This window comes from Notothenia rossii (genome assembly GCF_949606895.1).
Source record: "Notothenia rossii genome assembly, chromosome: 12".
In the NCBI taxonomy this organism is placed as follows: Eukaryota; Metazoa; Chordata; class Actinopteri; order Perciformes; family Nototheniidae; genus Notothenia; species Notothenia rossii.
Window position 1 is genome coordinate 19,046,372 of NC_136911.1, and position 27,956 is coordinate 19,074,327.

General features: G+C 42.1%; 1 protein-coding gene across 3 annotated transcripts in view; it reads right to left on the reverse strand.

Annotated features, from left to right (window-relative positions):
- The window catches only part of drosha (drosha ribonuclease III), an 83,106-nt gene that overhangs the window by 12,216 nt on the left and 42,934 nt on the right, over positions 1-27,956 (reverse strand). For all 3 annotated transcript variants that reach the window (XM_079661264.1, XM_079661263.1, XM_079661265.1), the window contains exons 23-28: positions 24,768-24,838; positions 15,041-15,085; positions 11,022-11,179; positions 5,693-5,798; positions 4,011-4,152; positions 1,807-1,889 (exon numbers count right to left, since the gene is read on the reverse strand). In XM_079661264.1, coding sequence (XP_079517390.1) covers positions 1,807-1,889; positions 4,011-4,152; positions 5,693-5,798; positions 11,022-11,179; positions 15,041-15,085; positions 24,768-24,838 — 605 coding nt within the window. The remainder of the gene's footprint in view (positions 1-1,806; positions 1,890-4,010; positions 4,153-5,692; positions 5,799-11,021; positions 11,180-15,040; positions 15,086-24,767; positions 24,839-27,956) is intronic.

Sequence of the window (27,956 nt, forward strand, 5' to 3'; positions counted from 1 at the left end):
ATTACAGATTATTAGTTAAAACAAAAAGTATATAAACAAATAAATAAACTATCATAATGTAATTACACATAGCACATCACCAGGACGGATCTCTACAGGATTATAAAAGACCCCCACCACCCCAGCAACAAACTGTCCTGTCTGCTGCCGCATGGCATCAGGACAAAAACCACCAGACTCAGAGACAGTTTCATCCCCCAAGCCATAAGACTATTAAACACCTGAGCTTGCACTATTTTAATTAACATTTTTGTTTTTTTATATCTATTATTTTCTTATGTCTTGTCATTTGCACTGTTGATGAACCTAGGATCTAACTTTTTCATACATTACATTTTGTATATGTTATGACAATAAACCTTGAATATAATTAAAAGTATCCAGCAGGTGTATATAAAGTAATTAAAAGTAGATCAACCTTTTACAGCGTGATGAACACATTTATGCATGGACAAAATAAGCCCCGTAATTGAATATGATTCTAAAATGGGAAATGAAAGTGCCTGAGTTGTTTTGATGCTAATACTTCTGTACTTTTACTTAAAGGTCCCATGTCATGCTTTTCCGGTTATTACCCGTCCCCTTGTGTGTTATGAAGGTTTTTATGCATGTACACGGTCTGCAGAGTCAAAACCCTCAAAGTACACCCTGTAGGGAGTAAAACTCTAACACAGAAAATACCTCCCCAAAACGCCTCGTTGGAGATACGTCACTGTCCATTGATTTTTCCGGGTAACTCATGATGTCATGCGTTACCCGGAACCAAATGGACCAATCCGTGGAGCCGTTACGTTAAGCCCCCGCTGATTGGTCCAAATTGACCAATCCACGGACTTCCTCACACACACACTCGGTGCAGGCAGCTCTGCTGATCTCTCCTCCCTGGCTGCAGGCTGATAACAGACAGTTGGGATCGCGGCGAAATTCTCTCTGCAGACCCATTCTCTCTGCAGACCCATTCTCTCTGCAGACCCATTCTCAATGCATTTATCAACCTTTCTCTTACTCAATATCAAGCCACACTTATTGTTTTTACTTCGGCTGTGACTTTGTGTGTGCTCAGGGTGAGTTTGCCTGTGTTTCGCTGTGTATCGCTAAACAAGGAAACCACACCTCCACGGAGCTCAGCGCGATTCACAACGTCCCGACCAATCAGAGCACACTGTGCTCACAGGTAGGGTGGGGGCTGGAGCTATTGGAGCTACAACGAGCCGTTAAAGGCAGAGAGTGAAATTCAGTGAATACACGTAGTTTACAGAGATGCTGTCTGAGAAACCAAAGTGAGTTTGGAAAATTACACAATATAAATGTATTCTAGTAGACCTCAACAATGGAATTATGATCAGTGGAAATGGCCATGACATGGGACCTTTAAAATATTAAATGCAGGACGTTTGTTTGTAAGAGAGAATGTTTTTCTACTTTTACTTAAGTAGAATATCTGAGTAGTCCTTACACCACTAGATACTAGACAGTATGATAGTTTGGGTTTTCCCCCCACTAGCTGTAGATGTTAGTCTCTTCTTTTTATATTCAGACAATCCAATGATTTCCAGAAGTGGACGCTGTCAACAGCCAAAAAATGAAAGACGGGCGACACTGCAAAGCTTTTATCTAAAGGAGACTAAAATAGTGATCAAGTCAGCGAGAGTCACTCTCCAGCCGAGCACCACTTCAGGCCGTGCGTCGATGCCGGGGCCATTAGCTCCCTCCTAATCATCTCCATGGTGCTCTCGCTGCAAGGTGCCCGGCGGAGCGGCTCATTGATCAGGTGCAAGTGGTGAACGACTATCAATAGGGGCTCACCTTCAGCCGGGGGAAAAAGCAGACGTTCATGAAGGTGTGCACATACTCCAGGTCCTTGTCGATGTAGAGAGCTGCGATGAAAGCTGCAGAAAAGAACAAAAATAAAGACAGCAATTGTAAAAATGTATCAGAAGAAGACAGCAGATGATGTGTGGCTGTTGTCTCTTCTGTGCCACACAGCAAAGTAGTAACACACTGTTCATGTAAAACAATTGGAAAAGATGGTTTTTCCTCCATCAAACAGGACATTGGTAAAGCCAGGGCCACACAGAGTTCAGGGAAACATCTATATAAGATACAACTATATGTCAAGCTGAATGAGAGTAACCAGCGGTCTAACTGAACGGAAAGTATTTGAAATGTAAGCAGGAGGTGCTGGGTGTCATCTTCATCTCGTGGCCGAGCCTTTGTTTTCCTCCTCTATTAGCTGCCAGTGCGCTCACTCATCTCCGTGACTAAGACAGTGGGAAAACGAGAGGAGAATAATAGGTAATATTTCAGGGGGCCAGCTGTATCCGCGGGGCACAACTGTTCATATGAGCAGGAGCTGCACTCATTTCCAGCGCTGAGCCTCGTCCCCTTCCCGTGTCATCAACTCTGCTCTGGCCTCAACTTTGAAAGACCATTTGAAAGGCAAATGACGTGAAGCTCATGTATTAAAGTCTGCCTATTGAACGCTGACCTGGAATGTTTGAGTGTGTTTTTCTATCCATTGTTTTTGTCCATCTTGCTGCCAATGTGGGATGCACCACAGTCACCATGGCTGCTGGCTCTCCGTTGGTCTAATGAGGACCGCACATGGGTTCAATCCCATAACCATTTCTCTCGCCATCCGCCTACACTTGTTCCTCTGTTCACGTGGAGCGGTCACTGCATGCTCTGATAATATTATTTTGGAAAAGCTACACTTTCCTTAGAAATGAGGAGTGTGTCTGTAGCTTCATTTGTTTGATGCTAATAGCCATTTTCTTCAGCCATCTTTTTTTTTTTTTTTTTTTTTTTTTTGAGAACATGGGGATTGGGGGGTAGGGTGTATTATTTTAAGATTTTTAAAGAATATTTTACATGTTCACACAGAATTAATCTGTAATCTGCATGACAATAATGTGACGAGCACAAAGTTGATTATTTAAAAAAAATATTAACAATTAAAATATGACAATAATTGTACAATGCAGTGCATTCAAAATACAAATCTAATTTCCAATGGCTAAGCATTTCCGTATTTTTGAATGAATGTTTTAAGACATTATTATGAATTAAGGCATTTCTTTAGATGAATTATTTAAATTCAAATAAACCCCGCTCTGTCCCTTTATCTCACGCAACCCATTAGCCAGACTCCACTATATTATAATGCTATTGTAACCAGTTATTTGAATAAACAGTGACTTTCTACCTTTAATCTCACCATGTAGGAAAAAGCCTAAGCACAGCTGGGACCACGTACAGTTTAAACATGTATGTAATAAAGAGTAGAAAGTCAAATATGCGAAACAGTCAGAATAATACTTCTTCTCATTAAAATGTATAACATATTAAAATGGATTTGAAATATAAGTTCTGCCTACTCACTGCTCCTGCCCTGGAGCACACTTTTTCCTTTTAAATTCAGTTCTATAGAAATGTGTAAAAGGAGGGAGGCTGCGGCACAGCTTCTACTTACATATATATGAACTGTGTCTTCAGGTTGAATTGTGTTCAATGCTTTAGTCGTGAGGCTCTCTACCTTCCAGCCAAATGCCCACTTTGCTTTCTGATATACCATGAAAGCAAATCTACTAAATTAGAGTGGATAAAACAACCACTAGACCACCATGATCATTTTCCATTCAGCTGCCAACATGTCCTTCACCATCCACTTCTTTAACAAGACATATTTGATTGTACTTCTTATTCTGCTCCAAAAATCTATTAGAGGTAGCAGTAAATTATGAATTGTGGCAGCTGGTGGAGAAAGAGAAAGACAAATCATCACTAACCGCTCCAGTCATACTACGCACATAGGGAGCATCTTCAGCAGAGAAATGACTGTGCTTGACATCTTGCACAAAGGGAACAAAGAAATCAATAATGGCACTTCATGCTGCCGTCTTAAAGCGCACATGCTGGAGAGACATGCAAGGAAAAAGGTTGAGTAGGGGTTTAGGCAGATCTATAAAGATGTTCTCTCTGCGAATGAATCAAAGGGGTTGTGAACATACACTCCAACAGGTCAGCCAGAGTCTTCGTCCGCAGAGCCACGGGGCGTTTGGTCTTGTCGTTGGTGATGGCGAAATCCTGCATGCCCAACTCCTCCGCCACTTTGGCCTGCGTGCGGTTGTTTACCAGCGAACTGCGGAGAAGCTACGGACAAACAAAACATTATTAACATTCGTAGAATCTAAATGAGGATTAAAAAAACGATTGTAATTCCACAGAAACTTCAAAGTGCAGACCATTAACATGCACCAAAACCTATTTAACACCTTTAGCATGTAAGTCTATTTATCGTCCAGCTCTTTAAATGCCCCTTATATATAGATAAGCCTGTTTGCTATTGTAGGAAAGTGTTTGTATTGCGTGTACAGCACTTTGGCTCGACCAAACATCGTTTTAAAAATGTGCTGTATAAATAAAACTTGATTTGAGTTGAAGACTACATATGTTTGCAGGGAAATATCCACAAAAAAACATGAAAATAGATCAAACAACGAGGAATAATTCATCAGAGACAGAAGCGCTAATGCAGAGTAAATGTTTCAGGGAAGTTGGACGTTGCTCTGATAAATATTACATTGGGACTTGGAGCTTAACGGAGGACAACATGTTGGACTGGGTAAGGAACACTCTAAAAGGAAGAAACACAAACATGTTAAATATAGCCACAAGATGCAGAAAAGAGCAAGAAGAATATAATATGACTGTCTGAATGGGTCCTGCTGTGAAGGAGTACACACACACACACACACACACACACACACACACACACACACACACACACACACACACACACACACACACACACACACACACACACACACACACACACACACACACACACACACACACACACACACACACACACACACACACACACACACACACACACACACACACACACACACACACACACACTTTTCTCCCCGATTTGAAATCCATTTCAGATGTGCCCCATCTTGACTCTTGGGCATTGCAGGAGCTTTCAGTCTCTCCGCGAGAAGCTCAAAGGAAGCTTTTAAACAAATGACGGCAGAGGTTGTTATTCAGGTTTAGCGCAGTTCAATCCGTGTAGCCCGGAGTAGTGGGCCTTTCTAAAGAGAAAGTGCTGATGTGAAAATGAAAAAGAGGGAAGATGTAATGCCGCCTGTCAGAAAATGGACTTGCATGTTCAAAGTGTGATAATTCGCTTTGTACCCGCGCCACAAGCCGCGCAACTTCTCGCACGCACACACACACGCAACTTCATTTTTATCCGACGCTTGACAGCTTGTGCGAAAACTCGGCAGACAAAGACGTGTTATTGAAAACCACTGAACAATTTTGTCTCATGACAATACCCATCACAAGGAGGAGCACAGTGAACATACAGGCGCAGTGTGGGGTGAGGGAGTGGAAGAGAGTTATTTTGTGGAAACAAGCAAAAAAAAATGATGGGGGGTGAATACCTGTCTGGCACTGGGAGATTTAAAGATGGATGGGGAACGGAGGAAAAACTCTCCCCACACACAAACACAGAAAAGCACAGCTGCAACTTCATTGAAGGTGAACCGGTGTAAGAAGCAGCGTTTGTGTTCGACTTCACAAGATGGAGAATCGACAAAACACACAGGTGCGAGGATGTGCAGATATACAAAAGGGAAGAGGAGTCTGTGTGTGATTACATATTTCATTGATTTGATCTTACTGTTAAATGTCCTTCGTGGTGGTCAGGGAAGTGGATGAAGAGATACTCCGTGGCCACCAGCTGCATGATGGAGTCTCCAAGGAACTCCATCCTCTGGTTGTGGCCCCTGGATTAGAGAATAGATAGAGGAAAGGATATATGAGAATACAAGGTTATAAAAGGATATGGGGGGGGGGGGTGGGAGGGTACGTGGAAGTGGGGCATTAGAGGCATCGTGCTTTCTCGACAAATCTACCAGGCTTTTAGTCCTTTTACAGTGAAGTCGGCTGATGTACGTTTCATGGCCGGCCTCTGGGAACAGCTGCACTGACAAGCTGTGTGACAACTCGGAGGCTGCCTGGAGTAGCAAACCCCTTCTGAAGAAAAACGTCGGGCTTTGATTGCAATTCAAATGGAAAAAAAGAGAAAACTCGAGGGGGGAAAGGGAAAAAAGACATGCTTAAAAACCTCTGGTACAGCTGCCTGTCAAAAATCCTAAAAGCCTGTTAAAAAGCCTGCGAGCGTGCACACAGATTTTACTTGCAACAATTTGTGAAAAAAAAAAAAAAAAAAAAAGCTAACGGCAACACGGATACTGTACATCAGCTTTCCGCCTTTCTCCCATCAGTGGAAAGGCAGGTCATTCATTAAACAGAATTATAGATTAGCATTGCAGATGTGGGCTGCTGCTGTGCCAGGCAGGAAGAGTTAGGTGGTGGGGGGGGGGGGGGGGCGGGAGTACAAGCAGGGAGGTATATACAGCAGCAGCAGCAGCAGCACATATACATCTAGAGATATGAGCTGCTTGCAGGAGGGTGAGAGAGTGTGAAGATGAGAGAGAGGCATGCAGAGGTAGAAGACAAGGTGGAAGACATCAAAGAGGACGAAAGGTCAAAGTGCATTGTCCGATTCCTTTTATCTGAGCCAAAGAGATGAGAGCTGAAACAGCACTTTGGGCATCTTTAAAAGCACTGCAACTTATATCACTTATTATTGAATACATCGATAGCTTTTTAGGCTGAGTAAATGTTTAGTGTATAACAGATTTAAAACAAAAGTGAATCACAATCTCCAAATTGCTTATTTTGTCCGTGCAACAGTCCAAAGGTGTTCCAAAAAAAATCACAGAGACTCACATTTGATACGCTTGAAACCAGAGGATGTTCTAATTCATGGGGATTTATTAATTCATCAATTAATTATTTGAGCTCTGATCAATCTTGGAGTTTGTGAAGAAGCAGAGTGATTTTCTGAGGAGGGCTGCTTGCTTCTATAATCACTTCTCTCACCCACGTTGTTGTATAAGTGTGCAGAAGAGGAGGTCGAACTGAACGCATTCCCGTCACTTGAACCACAACAGCAGCACTTTGGGAAATGTGCTGAGACGTTTCTGCTAACTAACATTCAAATCTAGGGTATTGCTCAATTGCTTTTTCCTTTGGATTCATTTGTGGTTTACCTTTTGTCAATTCGTCGTTAAGTTAATTACATTTATTGAATTAGGGCAAAATGCTTTAATCTTAATTGGCATTGTTTTGTTTCCCAGAGCTGCAACACAGAAATGTTTGTATTATTTATTGATCTGAAGAGTATCTTACAGAGTGCTTGGTCTGAAAATGATTGAAAATAGTGAAAAATGTCAACCCCAGTTCATTTAGATCCAAGATTATTTCTATAAATGTCTTAAAAAAACCTTTAAAATAACCATATCAAATGTGATGTTAAAAAAAAACAAATCAGGACATATCCATATTTAAGAGCCATGTTCTAACGTTTGTTCATGAAAAATGACTTTAATGATTAATCATATATCAAAATGGCTTAGAATTCATGTCATTTGATCAGTCCACTTATCGTCCAGCTCTGCGAACGCCACTTGAACATTCGAATGTATATAACAAACAGAGATGTGACACGGCGGAGCAGTTGATGCACACAGGATCCATGAGGACTTGAAAAGCTACTTTTTACTTCACTCCTCTTTAACGGTCCAGCTTCATTAGGAGGGAAGGGACTCCCACATTAAAAATAATCACAGAGCTGCCTAATGAAAAGGCTCCGGGGGGGGGGGGGGGGGGAGAACTCCGTGTTCATCCGTCTGTACTGTACATGGACACGTGGACTTTCTCTAGATCCATATATCATGCATACTGTATGTGAGCTGGGACGCCAGAGAGCTGAGGGGAAACAGATAGAGGAAGTGGAATGTGAGCTAACTCCACGTCCAATAGGAGGCAGAGGCAGAAAGGGAATAGAGGAGGTGGCAGTGAGAGAGGAGAATGCGTTTCTGTGTGAAGCGTCGCAAAGAGCCATTCCTTATTCACTTCAACAGGCAGAGGCACAATGCTCCGGTAAGGTGGGGGGAAATTGAAGCAAAGTGTGGAGCCGAGGTCTTTATTCGCCTTTGACTTTGATCTAAAATACCTTTAACAGCCCCTCTGAGGAGGCGGCGACACGCTGCCCGCTCCAAAAGAGGGGAGCACTCCATCTTTCAGGGCCATTTTTCCCTCTCAGTGCTACGGGATAAAATGTTCTTGTTTAAGACGAGCACGCTTGTGCGAGGGTCAAACGTGTAATCCGTATCTCCTACGAACGATGTGTTACTGAGCGAGGCACCAACATTCAGTGTGATTTTTAGATTTCACTGCATAAAAAGATCAATATATATTCAGAATGGTACTTGACTATAATGAAATCTCAGGGTCTCTTTTAGCAACATTGCACTGAGCGGAGGAATATTGAAGTGTTTCGCTGCAGAGGACAAATATTGCCTTGGCTTTACAGTATGAACGATGTCAAATCTTTATAGACTAGCTATTTAATAGACTATCTAATATTTAATGAAAACATAAATAAAAGGTCTGCACAGTGTAGCTCCCTTAAGTGCAATGTATTAGCAAAGCACAGTGTGACATTTCAGATAAAGCTTTTAAGGTTAACTTGGTTTTTTTCAATATAATAATAATACATTTTCATTTGTGTTGCCTTTGTGTGTGTGCAACACTATGCTTTTTTTTAATACATGATGTTAACGTCGAGTTTTTTGTGCAAATTGTGACTTGAATGTTTATTATGTCTTGTTTAAATACTATAAGTGCAATATTGAAATTCAATGGCAGTCTTTAATATTTAAAGAGGACATCTGTTAACTTGCAGGTTTATATTTGTATTGTGTGCTACTGAGACCTGTTTACATGCTTTATTGTTCTAAACATTAAACTGGGAGGGAGGGGAAGCCCCTGAGGCAGTGTGCTGACAGTATTGTTGTCTCTTAATGTATTTGTCATGTTTTTTTTTTATTACTTCTACTTTAAATGTTATGAATCTGAATCGGTTTAATAAAATATAAATACGTGTATAAATGTTTCAAAAATCGACTCTCAAAGATGCCCAGCTAAATCCACTTTCATGTACAGAACTTGAAGAGAGATGGATCCTTTTTTCACCATCAGTGAAATTCTTGCAACAGCCAGCTCTTCCTGAGAGAGGAGATAGGAAGCCGAGCGCCTGGGGGCCGCAGCTCTCCATCTCTGTTGTCTGATAGTAGCCCCTGGCCTCCGCCGCCTCTAAACAGGGTCAACCTCTCTTCCTTGCTTCTTGCCCTGCCTTCCTCTCGGTCACTCTGTCCTCTATTTCTGCATAAAGTGATAGGCTGAAGGCCATCCTGGGTCCTCTCTCCTCATCTGCTGCCTACCTTAGCGCGTGACCTTCATTTCCCATATCTGACCTCGCTCTTCTTTCCGTGACGGCAGCGCGACCCACTTTGGTTTAACCTTTGGTCCTTAAGGTGAGCTGTTGCTCAGTTGCAGCTTTCGAGTGAGTCGGCTATATTTAGGTCAACCTGCCTCTGGCCACTCAGCAGATAATGAGCATAAATAACCCTGAACGTCTATGAAATATGACATTTTGCTGCAGGAAGTCGTAACAAAACAATGATATTACAGTAAAATGCCCACGTTAAATGAAGCCACTTTCGGATGCGATGTTAGGAAGTACCATTGGTATCAACCTCGAGTTGGAAAGTCCTTTAAAGCTCAGTGTGAGACGAGCCTCTGGACCTGTAATCGACTTCATTGGCCATGAGTGGCGAGAGCTCTGACATTCAATTGATGCATTAGAACATACACAGTAGTGTACTGTGTACATGTGTACATGATACACACGGACACACATGGAGCAATGTCCTTGTGGCAAGCCTAAGAAAGCAATTACAGAGAGCAGCCTGCCAATAGGAATCAGAGGTGCTGCCAAGGCTAATTTGTTGGAGCTGTCAAACTCATTACGGTGTTGTGTGGTAAAGCTCTGAAGTAAGTTAAGCTCTCACGGCAAACACTCTCTTATACTCAGAATCAGAAACTCCTTCAATAGAAGTGAAAAGACTCATTAGTGATTTTTTTCTTCTTTTTATAAAAACAGCAATCTTTTTCTATCAATGAATGACTTTGAAGTTTTTTTTTTTTTTTTTTTTTTTACAAACAGGCCGCCAACACGTCCAATCATTTTTGAAGACGTGAATGCAGAAGTTTGTAGCTCTACTGACTATTGAACAAATGTCATAGCCGAAGGGTGAGAGGAAAAAACATTCCAGCGCTGACTCACCAAAGCATCACTTTGAAACGTCGCAATTAACAGAGAAAAACAAGCAAAAAGCCAAGCAGCATTACTGCAGTGTTGTATTTCTAATATATTTAAAATCAAATCTGGATTCAAAACAAATCAAAGTTTTTGAATCCAGGAATTCAAAAAGGTGGACTGAAGCATGAAAGAGAGAAGAAACCTGTCAAATAAAATATGTGGCTGCAATGAATGAATAAAAGAGACATTTTAAACCTTCTGCCCTGGACAACCCAGCGAATCAAAACCCCATTTCCCATGAGGCACTGAGGTTATGGCCTCACAGATAGAGGCAGACTACAGATATGGCGACTTCAGAGTCCCTTGGGCCTCTCTCTCTCTCGGCTGTGAGACCCCTTGGATTAGGGGCGGGGCTAAAACTCAGTGAACAAGGGCTATCTTTCACAACGGCCCTTTGAACGTGACATTCAGGACATCATTTGTTATACAGGCAGTTTTAGTAACTGCAGGGAAATGTAGAAGCTGCAGGGGGGTGAACATAACGATGATGTGGGAGGTGGAGGCTGCCAAATTCACAACAGATAAAACGATTTAAAATGCTCGACGTATGCTGAAACTCCCAGCTTCTCAGATCATATTATATATTATAATGCATCATGCTTCATCACCTCTAAAGGGAACTGCTTGCAAATTACATCTGGCCATCTAGTGCCTCGCTTTGCATTTGAATTGGCTGTAACTCCATTATAAACAAACAAACACTGGCCGGACTTACAGGGTGAGGTGGTTGAAGCCCACAGTCCTCAAGGTGAAGGCTCTGGCCAGTAGACGCACATGTGTGAACAAAATGCCAATACAGTCCTCGAAGTTCGTCAGTTTCTGAAGGACGGGAGACGTCTCTATCAGCTGCCTGTCTGTGAGAGGCTCCTGGACCTGGAAGAACAGGGGAAAAGGGGGTTTTGGTTATAAACATGTGGGCTAACAAGGGGTATCTTTTTAGATAAAGAATACATGTGTCTACTTCATTGTTTAGAGGTGGGGGTATGTCATTTATTTCAGAAACACTTTTTGTTATATTCCATGGAATGCTCTTATCATCCCGATAGCAATGAATATATTAAATGCTTTGACAATAAATACATAAAAAGATGTCATCTGTGTCAGCCTTCCATCTGTGCACAAACTTATCTCATGCCCTCATTGGTCATGTGCGCGTTTGTGTGTGTTAGGGGGAGGGGCTCTGGAAGGATGTGGCGGATTTGTTCCGGTTGTGTATTTTCAAATTCTAGCGCACTCGAGCTGTTTTTTTTCAAAATGACCTACCCCACCTTTAATTCAATTGAAGTTAATATTAAGGAATACAATTACATTTAAAAAAAGGCAATTCTTGTGATAAAATACTTCCTTTAAAAAAAATTAAAAAATCACAATACTCCTCTGGAAAGCCAACAAGTTTTCTTCATTTATTGAATTACCGGAAAACACGTTATATGGTGATGTTTATCGTTAATCCAGATATAAAATGAACATTATTGTGGTACAGTATTGAGCTTTTTGCTCAGCAGTAATCTCCGTGTACATGTGTAAACAATTCAAAACGTGTTATCCAGACATTGAGTTTTTAAAGGCAGGTGTAAAAAGATCCGTAAATATTCCTATATTTTTTTTATGTATTATTTTTACAATATTCTGTCCAATTCTGGCTATTAAATCCTAAAGTATTTGGAAAAGTACATTTAAATAAATATAAACGACTGTGTGTCACTACATTTCTAACTGACAGAATGTATTGTTTCTGTTTATGCATTCCCATTACGTTTCCAGTTTACGGCAGCTTTACTAAGGATCTTTTAACCAGACAAAATCGTATTTGCTCAATGATGTCGCTCCGCATAAGAGCGTCAAATAAATGCCTTAAATGAAACGAACCTCGACAGTGTGTGTGTGTGTGCTGCTTGAGGGCCTGGTTTAGAGTGTGTGTTTTTACTCTGCCTCTAAACAAACTGATGATGTGCAGCAGATGGAATCTCTTAGTCATTAAGTTTTAAGTCAAACAGCTCGCCTTTCTCTCGCTCTCGGAGAATCTGGTGATTCAAACAGTCAATTAATATCTCTGGTGACTCAGTGCAAATGTAAGTCTTGTTTGATCTGAAGCAGGCTATATCGGAGACTGCCGGCCTCGTGACTTCGATATGTTTTGAAAGAATAGCTTTTGGATGTGAAATTGCTGTAGACTATTATTACATTCAGCTTGAGGGCTTGGTGAGTTCAGAGGTAGAAATGGCTCGGCAAAACACGCCACAGCTTTGACTACGGTATTTGCTCATGTCTGTGCTCATTAGGAAAATAAATGATAAGCTTGGAAAATATGTGCATGCGTGTTTGTTAAATAAAGATATTTCCTTTTGGGTGCATTAATTAGACTGCTAGAAACATCTAATTGGTCTATGCGTGGAACAACTGTAGGCTTGACCAAGACATCTTTTCCCAACCAAACAGAAACACAGAGCCATATGAATGTGCGGGGACATCCAAAGGACACTAAAGCACATTCAATAGACTTTGTAAGTGTGCTCTTGTATATAAAGCCAGCTAAAAATAATAATAATAAATAGAGCTCCATTCAATGCTCTCCCGGGGAAGATGGCTACTTTCTTTATTATCTAGCCTCTCCTTTTGTCTGTGTATTCATAATGGATTGTAAACAGCTTTCTCAGAGTCTCCAATGTCAAGCTAGTGCATAGAGCAGAGATGTTGCTTTAAACTCTGTGTTTTAATTGGACTGCCTGTAATGTCATGGTTTCATCCTCCAATGTGTCCTACGAAACATTTCTTGCCTTTTTTTCCCCTTTGTTAATTAACGGAAGGCGTTTAAATGTCATACATCGCAACTAAAAGGCATCTGACGAGTTCAGCTCTTACAGGCACAAGTTATCCTTCAGGGGGAAAGGCCGGCAGCAAGGCTTCAAACGAAGTGGAGAGAGGAGGGGAAAAAAAAAAAATCAACAGCAGTTGCGAAAAAAAAAAAAATCTTTTGAAATGCCTTCAAAGCATCACTTTCAGCTCAGTCCAGACAGAAAGCAGAATCAGAGCCGAGGTCTTTTGAGGCCCTAACATCCTGACACTCGTGATTCCTCCCAATAAAAACCAAAGAAAGAATTTGAAACCCAGACTCAAAACGTAAATGACGTTTGGGTAAATTGTTCTGGAGGGCTGGGGCTGATGATGCGCTGGTGCGGATCGAGCGAACACGAAAGACATAAAGATTTGCCTGTCAACCACGTAGCATTCCACCGCGCTCGGCAAGGCACGGCGTGGCATGGCTAATGTATGCGTGTATGCCAAAGACGGTTGTACGCATAATTACCCACGCCATGGCGAGCTGCCATTTGCCATCCACTCAAACCTCATTAAGGCGGCTCTCTCTTTCACCTCTGTTCTATCATGCTGGTGGGCAGGGGGGAGGGACGACACCTTGTTAATTCTCAGCAACAACTTTTTGGGCATAATGTTCCAGCGTGAGCTCCTGGGGGCTCTCATCAGTTATAGAATAAATAATGAAATACATAAATAACGAAAGGGAAAGCTGTTTTTTTCCTTGTGTGAAACTGCTTTGATGAGATCATCTCAAGGCAAAAGGTCAGGATGCTATCAAGCTAGCAAGAGGTTGGCACAATTTAACAGGCGTTACCCCGCTGGCAGGGGACCACCCTCAGGAAACCTCACACACATACACAGTGTGTGGTAATGAGGCCGCGGCTCAGGAGCGGCTAACTCATGCAGCACACTGTGGAGGTTCCCCCCGCACCACAGAGGGCTAAGGGGGCTGACCCCGGGACTCCACCCTGACCACGGTGCCCGCTGCTTGGGTCCCTGCTGCGCTTCTCACCAGGAACGCAAGCTGCTGAATACAATGAGCTATTCTGAGCCTCAAGAGCTGAACATAAAACATTCCAAGCACTCTGGGTCCTCAGCATTTGGGGATAAAAAGAAAAGCGAGGTGATGAGGGAAAGACGAGGGGGAAATCAAACATACGCAAATGTACCTAAACAGAAGCAAACAATGCTATTTTAGGGCCAAACATGGATATGCAAAAATATACATATGAAGCCGCAGCAACACTCGTGCACACGCAGGGAGATGAAGAGAATGAACTGCTTAAAGACGAGTGTCGGCATCCACACAAAGAAACACTTTCTCCACACAGACACATCAGAGAGGCTGGCGGTCCCTGGAGGCCTCGTGTGATTCGGGACTGTAATCCTGTTATGGCATCTTTGATCTCTTCTTCCAAATCCTAATTTCAAACAAACACTGTTGACATGTTCAATGTTTCTGGGCAGATCAGGCAGAGCAAAAAAAAAAAAAACAGCAGAGCGAGGGAGAGAGGGAAGAGAAAGAATCATGAGGATGGAGAGCAGGAGAAATATGTGAGGAGGAAGAGGGACAGTGTAAATGAAAAAGTATATTGGGGGTCTATACCAAAATGGAAAGCAGCGAGACACAGGAGCAGAACAATGAAGATGAGTGGAAGGCTGCTGGGGGCCTTGTGACAGGTATAAAGAACTTAGTCAGCTTCAGGCAGAATAGCTAACAGCTTGCCCACCTGTCAGAAACACCCACACACCCCCACCCACACACCCCCACCCACACCCACACCCACACCCACACAAAACCTACATCCAGGCAGAAAACTTCAAATGAGAATATTTGTGTCTTAGGGGTGAGGCGAGTTTTAATGGGAGGCACATAGTCCAAAATAAACATCTTCAATAAAACATTTCACAACCAACCTGCAGGGGGTGTGCTGGGTAGTTGAGCCAGACCTCCTGTAGACCCTGCAAAGACAGAAACAGAGAAAGAGGGGGGGTGAGCAGTCAAACTAAATAAATGTTAGTGTCCCCGCTTTGTGTTAGGGTCAACCATGCTCACAAAAACAACATCATTCTAACAAAACTACAAATGTACTTCAAAAATAAACATTAAATACAAATATTTGTTTGCTTCACAAATAATTAAAAGGTCCCAGCCTTGAAAAAAAGAACCTTGTATGATAATAAGGTGGATTCGAAGTATTGCATTTTTTTTGTTGAATTTCATCAGCTTTGCGCATTTTTCTGTGATGCAATGGTATGTCTAGAAAAAGTCCCATTGGCTTCTCCGGTGGACAGAAAACTTTTGCACTGACACAAAGCTATAATGTGCATACCTGTAGATACACGGGAAAAAGCTGAGATGCTTGGTTAGTAAAAGCCCCTGAGACTTAACATGTTGGTCTTGACAACTCACTGTTCACTTATATAAGAGAAAGCGCCTCAATTTCACAAAGTAACTCTTGATAAAGTGTTTCATTTATTAAAAAGGCCCTATTAGGCTCATAATTGTGTTTTTTGATTTTACTGTGACATGTTTACATGCTTTAATGTTCATAAAGCTCTTTATTTTTCTCATACTGCCTGGTGCTGCAGAACCCCTTTTCACCCTCTGTATGAAACCAGAGCCCTGTCTGCTCTGATTGGTCAGCTGGCTGGCACTGTTATGATTGGTCAGCTAGTAATAGATAACAGGTAGCCTATCACATACAATGTGTTGGAGTGCTAGCCAATAGAAGCGCAAGTGTAATGTAGTCATTACTACACATTGGGGGGGAGAGAGAAACTCCTTCTGGCATGAACTTTGGGATTTTAACAAAAAACCATATAACACACTACCGGAAAGGGTAAATCCAAAAAGGCAAAATGGCTCCTTTAACTATCTGGGGCCATGTTGGGGACACTCATTGCTTTAGTAGTTGTGCTTTCATATGCCATCAAAACCCCACTGGGGGCGGCGAGATTACAGCAGTTGAGTGAGATGGCATCTCATTTGGTGACCAAAAGGTCTTTATATCGACCCCCCATTTCACAGTGAGTGAGGGTGGTGTTGTTGGATTTGAGTGGAAGGCGAGGGTGTTGCGGTTTGAGGGTTGGTGGAATTTGGCTTTGAGAGGTGTGTTGTCTCTGGAGACAAACATTGGCAGCGCTGGAGTCCCCTGCTTGTGGAGAGAAATATGTGCGAGATCAACATGTTTCCTTAAACGCGCTCTGAGGTTTCCACGCAAGATTGAATGGCAGAAGAGATTGAGGCTGAAAAATAGACAGCACAGAGAGAGAGAGAGAGAGAGAGAGAGAGAGAGAGAGAGAGAGAGAGAGAGAGAGAGAAGAAGCTGTGGCTCTCAAGTTGTTGCCAAGGACAACACCAGTCAGAAGCAGCTTTCGGCCCGGGGTCTAACGTTAGGTGAGTCATAGCGGCGATAGAGTTGTGGCGAGGGCCTCTAAAGTACAGTATCACTCAGGTGTTTAAAAGGTTCAAGGAGATAAACCTTTAAAATGTGCAATAGCCCACAGGGAGGGTTGTGTGTGGTCAGCGGCATCGAATGGGCGCCTCATCTTCTCAACCCAGCCAGCTGGCAACCCATCGCCTTGAGCAGCCAATGAAAAATTCATGAAAGTGGTCAATACATTTGAGCAATGCTTCCTTTTGGTTTGCTTGTTTCTTGGCCTGGGACTGGAGCTGAAAAGCACTAAAGACATAGCAGGTATCAAGTCAACACGGAGCCTGCATGTGAATACGACTGGGTTTTTGTCGTTGGGTATTGGCAGTTGCACAAATTGCCGTAAATACACTTGTAAGTGATGCGTCTACGCAGGAGGAAGTGAAGTATACACACGTTGCTGGGGCTGATGATGAAAATCCATCCACAAGGTGCATGTGATCCGCCCACATGCTGTATATAGACCCTAACAGCTAATGTTTCAATTACAGCCATTCCAAAGACAAGGCAGACAATGATTAAGCCAGCATCCAGTGGGGATTTAAGAATAACAACAGGTTTTTTTTTTTCTCCCTACTCTGTCTCTCTCCCAGCACGAGGAAGGTATAATTACTGGGGGCGCAAATCACCATGTGCAGCAGCTGAATCCCAGCCATTTGGAGGATGGAACTCTAGTGCTACAATCAGAAAAAAAAGAAAAAGAAACATATGCAAACATGTTTATTTGAATGTCAACAGCATAACCCATAATGAGCATAATGAAAGGCAACTTCATGAAGCCTCCTATGATCTCCGTTCTAAGGTGGGCTGTAATCAGCGCTTCTGTAACTCACGGGGGATTTGAGACAAAGGCTTGCAGATACTCAGGGCTCACAAGCCAACCGTGAATAGTCACCACCAGGATATACCCTCTACCCACACACTCTAGACCCCTACACACCCCTGGGATTGTTGGCCATCCATGATTGGGACATAATGGTGCTCTTTGCTGACAAGGTCCAAAGCTCCTTGACAAATTGGTCTCTAGCTACAGGCTGCCAATCAATCCATCAAACGTAGTAGTGCAGCAGGGAGATCAATAAGAGATAGCGTCGCTAATCAATACCAACATAAAAGCTGCCCTAAGTCCAAAACCGAGGCTTCTGCCAGTAAATGTTCAAGGTGATCTTCCAAATAGGAGAAAACTGGTGTAGACTATGGAGTCAGATTTGGGTCAATATTCTAGCGCACAAAACAAGCTACTCACGAGCGGAAAATGTGCTTTTTCACGCGCATGAAATGAGCCTCGCGCGCAGATTAAACCCCGCGAGCAGAGACAGCCCTCCTGCTCGCTCGCGGGAGTGTCAGCCTCACACGCTCGCGGAGTCCGTTTGCGCGCGCGTGAAAAGTTTCTGACACTTTGGGGCGGACCACTGGACTTTGATTGACAGCTGCCAGGAAACCTGGAGTTGCCAGGTTTGATAAATGCCTGAACTACCAAGCGCCGAGGAGTGACAGCAGCAATATCAGTTGGACGAGATTGAATGGTAAAGATGTCCATAAAAAAACGTTATATTCGTAAAGTGTAAAACTAATATATATATATATAGATATATATATATATATATATATATATATATAGATATATTTATATAGATATATTTATATATATATATATTAATTAATTTTATATAAAACAATATATTTTTGAGTGGGCTGTATCTGTCGAAAACTGCTAGCTACTGTCTGCTGTATGCACCTCTTACGAAATGAACTATAAATGAACTATAGTATTACTATACTGTAAGAGTTGTATAGTGTCCTATAGTCAGTTTGTGTTCTGTAGTATTTTTCACCTGCTATCGTATTACTATAGTTTTTTCTGTAGTGCCATTTTATTAGCTATAGTAGCCCTATAATATTTCAATAGTAATACTATGTATCTAGATCTTTGTAGTATTCCTATATTATTTTAAATAGTATAACTATAGTATAATATATATAGTGTTTCATAGTTGTTTTTTAAACACACTATAGACCACTGCTAGTGTCATGATATTGTCATAGTGAATGCATATTATTACTATAGTGTTTGTAAAAGCACTACTATAGGTTTTTTTTGGTGTTTCCGTATTAAGACTATATTATTTTAAATAGTATAACTATAGTATAATATAGTGTTTCTGTAGGTTTTTTTTCAACACACTATAGAACACTCCTATAGTAATAGATATTGTCATAATGAATGCATATTATTACTATAGTGTTTGTAAAAGCATTACACTCCTAGAATTAATTAATTACATAAATAACAACATATTAAGCTTATTATGGAGTCAGATTTGGGTCAATGACCCAATCAATATATGTTTCTCACACTTTGGGGCGGAGACACTGGACTTTGATTGACAGCTGCCAGGAAAACCAGAGTGGCCAGGTTTGATAAATGCCTGAACTATCAATTAATTTGATATAAAAAAATGACACATTAATTCTAGGAGTGTAATGCTTTTACTAACACTATAGTAATAATATGCATTCATTATGATAATATCATACTATTACTATAGGAGTGTTCTATAGTGTTTTACAAAACAACTACAGAAACACTATATATTATACTATAGTTATACTATTTAAAATAATATAGGAATACTACAAAGATCCATACATAGTAGATACTAGATACATAGTATTACTATTGAAATATTATAGGGCTACTATAGCTAATAAAATGGCACTACAGAAAAAACTATAGTAATACGATAGCAGGTGAACAATAATACAGAACACTACAAACGTACTATAGGACACTATACAACTCTTACAGCATACTATAGTAATACTATAGCAGTTTTCGACAGATACAGCCCCCTCAAAAATATATTGTTTTACATAAAATTAATTAATATATATATATTAGCTGTACACTTTACGAATATAATGGTTTTTTATGGACATCTTTACCATTCAATCTCGTCCAACTGATATTGCTGCTGTCACTCCTCGGCTCTTGGTAGTTCAGGCATTTATCAAACCTGGCAACTCCAGGTTTCCTGTGCAGCTGTCAATCAAAGCCCAGTGGCTCCGCCCCAAAGTGTCAGAAACTTTTCACGCGCGCGCAGACAGACTCCGCGAGCGAGTGAGGCTGACACTCCCGCGAGCGAGCAGGAGGGCTGTCTCTGCTCGCGGGGTTTAATCTGCGCGCGAGGCTCATTTCATGCGCGTGAAAAAGCACATTTTCCGCTCGTGAGTAGCTTATTTTGCGCGCTAGAATATTGACCCAAATCTGACTCAATAGTAGACCTTTTGGCGAAGTCCATCGTGTGATTTATGGGTCGAGGCAAAAAGCTAAACTTCTACACTACCTGAAATATATATGTGTTTTCTGCTGCAATTTATCCAATACCAACGCTTCCTTCTCAGATTCTGATGAGTCTCATTATAGGCCATATATGTTCCAAAAATGTAAACAAAAAGACAACAATTTCTCGAACATAGCTCACCTGGTAGAGTGGGCACTAACCAAATCTGAAAAAACTGAATCCGACCGGTTGCCTTTTTTCTACATGTAATCCCCCATGCTCTCTCCTTTCCAAGTCCATCTGTCCTGTCTCTATAATAAAGGCTAAAGGCCAAAAAATACACGGGCTGCTGTAGGCAGATCGAGATTATTTTCCACTCTTACTAAACCAAGGACAGTGGAGAGTGGAGAAAGCACACACGCTCTCATTCACGCGTTGGACATATTGTCTGTAGCTGTCACACAACAAAGCATACAAATTGCACAGAAAGGGACATTGGGCCATTGAATAGGTAAAGAGCAGCCGAGTGAAAGGAGAAGTGGAGTGCATTGTTTGTGGTTCATGCAACTGAAAATAGAAACACTTACTCATTCTCAAATTGGCCTATGTCCAGTGCATGTTCTTTGGATGGGAATACACATTAATAATCTGTGTTTATGCAGAAAGAACTAGCTTGAATGCACCTGAATACATCAGAGACAGGAGTCTTTTGCTGCGAGCCAGTGAGCTGACCTTTAGTATAGAGGGAGTTGTGAGACAGCCTTTCACCTGTGTGAACATGTAAGCCTAGCACACTCTACTGGTGCACCAAGAGACCAAAAACAAGACCAGAATAAGTTCTATTTATCAAATGCTTGGTTTCTGGCCTTTTTCTGCAAAACCAGTCGATTCAGAACACCGTGGATTATATTTCTGTGCGAGTGTGTTGAAAGACAGCTGTTGTAAAAACCTATTAAAGTATTGACTCAGAAGTAACAGAGGTAGGAAGTGTTGTGGAAATTCAACAATCAGTTACCTTCTGGTAAGAAATGAACAGATGTAGAAGAATTGAGCTGAATTAATCTATTGAAGCTGGAAGGACAACCTGCACTAACATGAAGTACAAGAACACAAGTCATGTATACAGAGAAACAGGAAACTAAGGGGGACAGGCAAGTAAGTCATTGACATTACAGCTTACCAAATGGGCAAAAAAGGGACATAACAAATGTTAAATATAACAGGTAACATCCGTATGACAATTTGCCTGTCTATGGTCACAGTGGCACCCTTCTGTCCGTCGAATGCTAGAGAACAGAAAAGCACCAGACATGTGTAATAAAGTTGTGAACAAGCCTCTGGGTCGCAGCCATAGTGAGCCAGAACTGAATGACACTTAAATGATACATTTCCACAATAGGAAGAAGGCTCTGATGCCATTCCACCAAAAGCAACCACCACAGTGCCATGGTGACCATCTCGGTTGTCACAGCAACCGTTGTTCCATTTGGCGATCGTGTGCTGGTGTTCGTAAAAATCCAACAGATTAGCCGTTGGGTAACTGGTAAGATCATCATTAGGATGATTGCTCCTCAGAAGAGGCCTCAGGACAGCACAGTGGCATCAACATGTACTCCCAGCAATATTGCACTGCTGTTGAGTCCAGGTTGGGAGCAATCAAGCAGCTCCCCCTCAAGAAGATGCTTCCTGCCACTCTGCAGATGCTTTAATAACCTCCACAGTAACATCATTAGCAAATTAGCATCTATGGTTTCCTCGGGGCTTCTGTGTGCAATGGAGCCGGATTCCATCCTCTGCGAGAGCCTTGTTGTTTGGGGAACAGTGCCAGAGAAGGTGAAATGTTAAGAGAAAAACAAGGGGACGAAAATAACTGTTGCGCTCCAGCCATGAATGCCATACCAATTATGGAATAACAGAAAGGGGGAGAGGGGGGGAAATGGTGGCCGTTGTTTGTCTGGATAGTTCTTGAGGTGGAAATGACATGCATGCTTTGTCTTGGGGAAGTCAATTTCGGAATTCTACCTCCGGAGTTGAGGAGCTTTTGTGGTGACTTGTCATAAGAGGAGTGGAGCAAAACATCTGTGGGGGGAAAATGACTTTGTTGGAGTGCTAGAGAGGGGAAAGAATGGAATAGGAAAGACAGAGAAAAATAAGAGGGAGCCGAAGAGAGACACCAGCCAGCATCCTGTTGTTACAGAGAGAGAAAAGGAGGGTACCGGATTGATCAGCCATGTGCGAATGGAATACCGTACCGATAAATAGGAGCGACAAAACCTTCCAGGGTGTAAAAAATGGAGAGACCTTCAATTGTACACTTCCTCTCATTAGTTTGGGTAATGTGCGACGTTTAGTCCCATTCAGAAACGGATTCAAGTTGTGCTGCAGAACAAAAAAAAGTATCTCACCCTCAGAGGTTGCGCTAGACTTTTTCGCTGCCTGTCATTTTGACGGACAGGATCGTAAAATGTCCGTCAAAATCCATTATTACCCGTCGGACTGTACACAACTGGGGGGGGAAGAGCACGCTCGTGAACTATCAACGGGGGTGGGGGGGGGGGCCAAGCCCACTGCACCTCGCGGGAGCGCGCCACAGCGTAAAGCATAAACTCCCAGACATTTCAATGATTTGTACGGCATAGTTAGGTCTGGAAACGACATAAGGGCATCACACCGGAGCCTCGCTGCGGGGAAACTTTGGCGCTGTTCTGAGTTTGTTCTAATCCGTGAAAATTACGGACTGCTTTCAGATTTTTCCGTCATTGTCAAAAGAATTCCGTCATAGACAGAATATATTCGGTTAACGCGACCTCTGCTCACCCTCTGTGTGTCCGTCTGTGTTCTGCCACTCTCCTCTACCCCCCAACCCCCCACCCTGCAACACCCGGCTGGCTTTCTGCTCTGTGTCCATCTGTCTCCTCTCAGCTTTGTGTGACAGAGAAGTCATCAGGAGGATTCAGCAGGAGAGTGACAAGCCAAACTATTTCAATCCTCAGTCTGCATGTCTAAAAAGTTGGAAATCACTCAACTTTGGTCTGCACAAATGGTCCTCGGAGTCTCAGTCACATGCAACATGCTCCCTCGGCTGTTGTTGGACTGTGGTTCTGCTATCCACTCGAGTTCAGCATATTGACTGTAATGGCTTTGGAATTGGTTGTTGTGGTTGTAAAGGTTTTATAGTGCAGCTTGGACTGTGCAAAACAGTCACACTGACATGAGGTTTCTTTTTAGCCGCAGCTGTTTCAATTTCCTCAAATGTTGGAACTTGATGAATACAAAACAACCAAGGAAATAATGACTTTTGCTCGTGCAGGTCATCGATTTTCTTGGACGAAAATGTCATAAATCTGTTCAGACCGGACTTTAGAATCCTTTAGATCTAGCTTTTTTCTTCACTTGAAAGCTCTAACCTCACTACTCAATTATAATTCAAGATTCTGTGATGTGCAAATTATCATTTAAAATGTATAGAATGAGTTCAGCTAAGATATTGAAAGAATTTCGGAATCTGATATAATATAACATTTGGGCTCCTTGTCTCCAAAAACACGTTACTAATACACCCCGTCTTTATCTGTTAAACACAAAATCTCCCATCTGGAGGTTGTATTGTAAGCGCAGCGAGCGTCCCTCTCATCTGTTGTCTCCCTGAGTGATGAAACAAATCAAATAACAGCAGGTATCTCGTGGTGCCATTGGATATTAACGTGATCAATGCTGCCAGTTTTATTCACATTTAGAAAAGACATGTTTGAGAAATGATCTTTCTCTTTGTCTGCATTGTAAGGTTTTTACCGTGTCCTATGCCTATACCAATACATGCTACTTGATAACATCTTCATGGTCATAGGAAGGCAGTTAAACAAACCCAAGGACGTTTCAGATAGACAACGGGACAAAATATTGTGAGGATTGGCACTCAAACACAATGACTAGCTGAAATTGGCCAAAAAGTAAAAATAAATGCTGCGATTTAAAACAGAGCTATTGGTTGAATTATTTGTTTTTATAAAAAAAAAACGTTTCAGGGATGGTCCCGGGTTAATGTTATTCTTCCCCAGTTGTTTTATGGTGTGAAGTTTTCAAAGATATAGCCCTGAAGCCTGTGATCTGGTCCCTCAAAAATCGAACATATTTGATCAAACATATTCAAGCCATGTGTCCTGTTGTGTGTGGGAGTCGCCGGCTGAATCGAAGGCTAACACCCACAATAGCCAATTAGAACAAAGCCTGCTGCTACATTCTGGATGTGCTGCAAGTCATTTAATTGACTCATAACAGTTCTTGCCAAGATAAATGCAAATACTGATCCATTCATCAATTATTCATGCCTGCTGATCACACACACACACCCACACCCACACACCCACACCCCCACCCCCACCCCCACCCCCACCCCCACACCCACACCCACACACACACACACACACACAATAGCAGGTGTCCTGCTCAAGACTGGCAAATTGCAAAGCACCTCCAGTTCATTTCACAAAATATACAAGCCGCGCTGTGGCTCATTCTCATTTTCTTTCTTCTCAGTCCTATTGTTTTATCTTTGTGCATATCAGTACAATGCACACAATGCGCAGCTAGTCAAAAGTATTGCGGGGTAAAGCAAGATTATTTGAGATCTCAGGTTCTGAGGCTGGCAACGACTCTGTATCGTGCCATATGTGGTGCTTGCCAGAACGCGCATTGTGTGGGTTAAAAACAAACAAAAGAGGCTGTATCGGTGAATACATAACAGTTCTGTCTTCCACAAATCAAATCAGATAAAATGTTGTGCAGTGTGTCCGCAAGTCGTCTCTTTTTGAATGATGGGAAACCACGAGTGTATACAAAAGAAAGGCCCATGAAAATAGGCAACCGGTACATACAACTACAGCGATGAAAAGGAAACCAGAGCTGAGACATTTTGTCTGTTACCTGTGTGTTGAAAAGCAGTCTTCCAAAGAGCTGCCGGGACTCCTCCAAGCCTCCTTCCAAATACACAGCACCTAAAAAAGACAGTTTGATTGTAAATGGTGTAAGATACTGTGTATAACATGCAAACCCACACACATTACAAAACTATGAACAGCATTCAAATCCATTGGTGCTGTGAAAAATATCCTACAATTCTGAGGCAATTTCAGACTTCTCTGCTAATGGAAAACTTAAAATTAATTGAACTCGGCAATGAGTTATAATTGCTTTATTAAAAAGTAGGAGTGCATTTTTATTGCTTTTTGGTGGTAAAAATAACCTTGGGTTTCAGATCCACCTTGCCCTTGTCAGAGCACATGAGGAGGAGGAGGAGGAGGAGGAGGAAGGGATGGTTGCATCAACACCGAGAAAGAACGGGACAAGGTCACATAAACATCAAAATTGCAGTAGGCTGAGCTTTGTCACAGGCTAAGGCTTGAATGGGCCAGGCAAACACACACTAGCCCACACACAGACCTATGTTCTACAAGGCTTTCATGGAGGGTGCGGACAAAAGTATAATGTCTCTTTGTCATTCGCCTACACATACGGACCAGAGTTATCTGTGCAGACCCACATAAACAGACTGTAGTGAATACGAGTTGAATTGTGACCGAGGGAAAACACAATCTCAACACAACACACAAATAAAAGACAAAGCAAGAAATGCGATGGAGGATTGGTCCCAAATTGCAGAGAGCTGCTGTCACAGCGAGCAAAGAACAAGACAAGTGTCCCAAATGTATCTCTCTTTGGGAATAATATGCAGCGACTCCAGCTCATTCAGTCGCTATAGTCAGCTCCTTTACACAACTGCCTTGTGTGTTCTGTTGTTTTGCTCTTCTGCTGTTTCTACTGAAATCAGTGGAACTATCATGGTGCCTTTAAGCTGCATACAACTTCGAACCATCACACTTAGGGTGGCTCATTCAATTTAGAAGGCAATAACCACCTGGCAAATTGGGTATACGATTGTGCAGCGGTTTTTATTATGTGCATAAATGAGCCAGTGGAAATGGGGCGAGGTGCGGTTGCAAGTCTAAATGCGCAAACTGCTTTCATGGACGACATCAAAAACATATGAGGGATCCATCATCTGAGGAGGGAAACTGCTTTCAGATGGCTAACAGGCCATTTACACACACACACACACACAGCCCCCTTAGACAAACAGTGAAGATGCAGCCTACATCACCAAAACCATAAAGAAATACAAACAAACCACCTAGCACAAAGACAAACACACACCCACTCTTTCTGCCTTTCATGCCCTTTACTTATAAACAGAGGGGGAAATTACTGCCAGACGTCGGCCAAATGTTTGTGAAATTTGATTAAGCCCGACAACTTCGTCTTACCCTAGCAGCTACTTTGGCTAATAACAGGCTCTTATAAATGTGGATGCCCTTTACTAATATAGAAATCTAGCCGACAAAATAATGAAAGAATTTGGAAGGCACCAGGTAATGTGCTTTTTAAACAGAAGATTACATTTCATGCAATGCTTATAACCATCCCAAATCAGGAAACACAATATGTCAGTAAATCAATATGTATAACACAGATGTTCATCGGTAGTCAGGGCTTCTGAAATCTTGGCATGTCGGGGTTTCACTGAGGCTGACCGCAGGAAGCCTATGAGAGGGGAGCGGTTCTTCGTAGGATGTTTCCCACTAAGCATGAGCTCTGAGATTTGTGGTTTCACCATAATGTGGACTTCAGTTCTAGACGCCTCTACGTAGCAGATGTTTCCTCTGGAGACCAGCTGTGGGAGGAGAAGAACTCCCTCCAGGACGATGTTTTGAACGTCTTTTAACTATCACTCATAAAGCATTCATGTGTGTTAACATTGAAGCTAGCTTGGTGTGGGTGGGGCCGCGAAGCAGCTTTTTTTTCATGTTCTGATGACACAGCAGATTCGGAGAGTTCCCCAAATGGGAGGCCTCAAATTTTTTCCTTCCCATTACATTTTTAAAACTTCTTCCAAGCGTTAGGAGAAGGTAGGGGGTAAGCAGGGAGGAAGGGAAAAACCAGGAGAGCCTCAAGGGATTTAAAAAGGTATTACAAATCTCAAAGCAACACCTTTGGTGTCAATCAAAGGGCTTGTGGATGAAGAAACCAAGATATGCGCTTAATTCTAGCGAGAACACTTTTGACGAGGCGGCTGTCCGTGCAAAAAAGCGTGCCTCAAAGCGATCCAATCAATCGCACAACTTGCTGCAATCCTTAAACGGAGTTCTGTGCTTCACAGTAAACCCCGTCAGCCTGCAGAGTTGCAGCTGACGCCCTGAATACACACAGCCCACAAAGACGCCCAGCCAACTCAACGGGCAATGATATGCTAGCCTATCTCCGCAGCTCATCTCGCAGTAACATCATGCACGGGTCAAATCCCTCTGTAGTCTCAGAGCTCCGGCACATTCAACCCCCTAAGTTGAGAAAACAGCGTACAATAAAGAAGGACTACATCCAAAGAGGTAAACCTGCCTGGAACATGCAGAGTCACTGACACTGCGGTGGTGGGCCCAGTTGTTTGAGTGTTCCCTTTTGAAAAACTTCAGGAAATGTGATTCACAAGCCTTTTTTATTCAGATCTCTTATGTCATTTGAACTTTAGAACTTTGAATGTATGACATACTTAAATATCTCAACTCAAATCTCAGCGCACCTAACCTCCAATTCTCCCAAAGCTCATTACCTCTTTTGCCATTTTGATAAATGGTCACTGTTGCACTGTTCTTTGCAATCGTTCCCTTGTAGATTTGTTGGATACTTAGCTTAAAGAATAAGGGGACTTTCCAAACTTTTTGTATTGAACAAAAAAAATGATACTAGAGTCAAATGGAACCCAAACTGGAAGTGATCAATCAAAACTTTTCTTGCAGTACTGTGTAGAGGATATCATTCAAGGCCATAGAAGGCCTGCCATTAATGAATCTCCACATCTGTCACAAGTGTAATGCAGACAGCCATGCCGACTGTACAGTGTTATGTTTAGGAATAGAATTCCAATGTCTGTGGGCTTTCAGTGACCAATAAAAACCCAGAGTCAGGGGCATATGAAACACCAGCGGCTGACAGTCACATTAATAACCTAGAATGAATTATTCAAAAACGCTCAGGCTCTAATCCATCAAATAATATATTAAG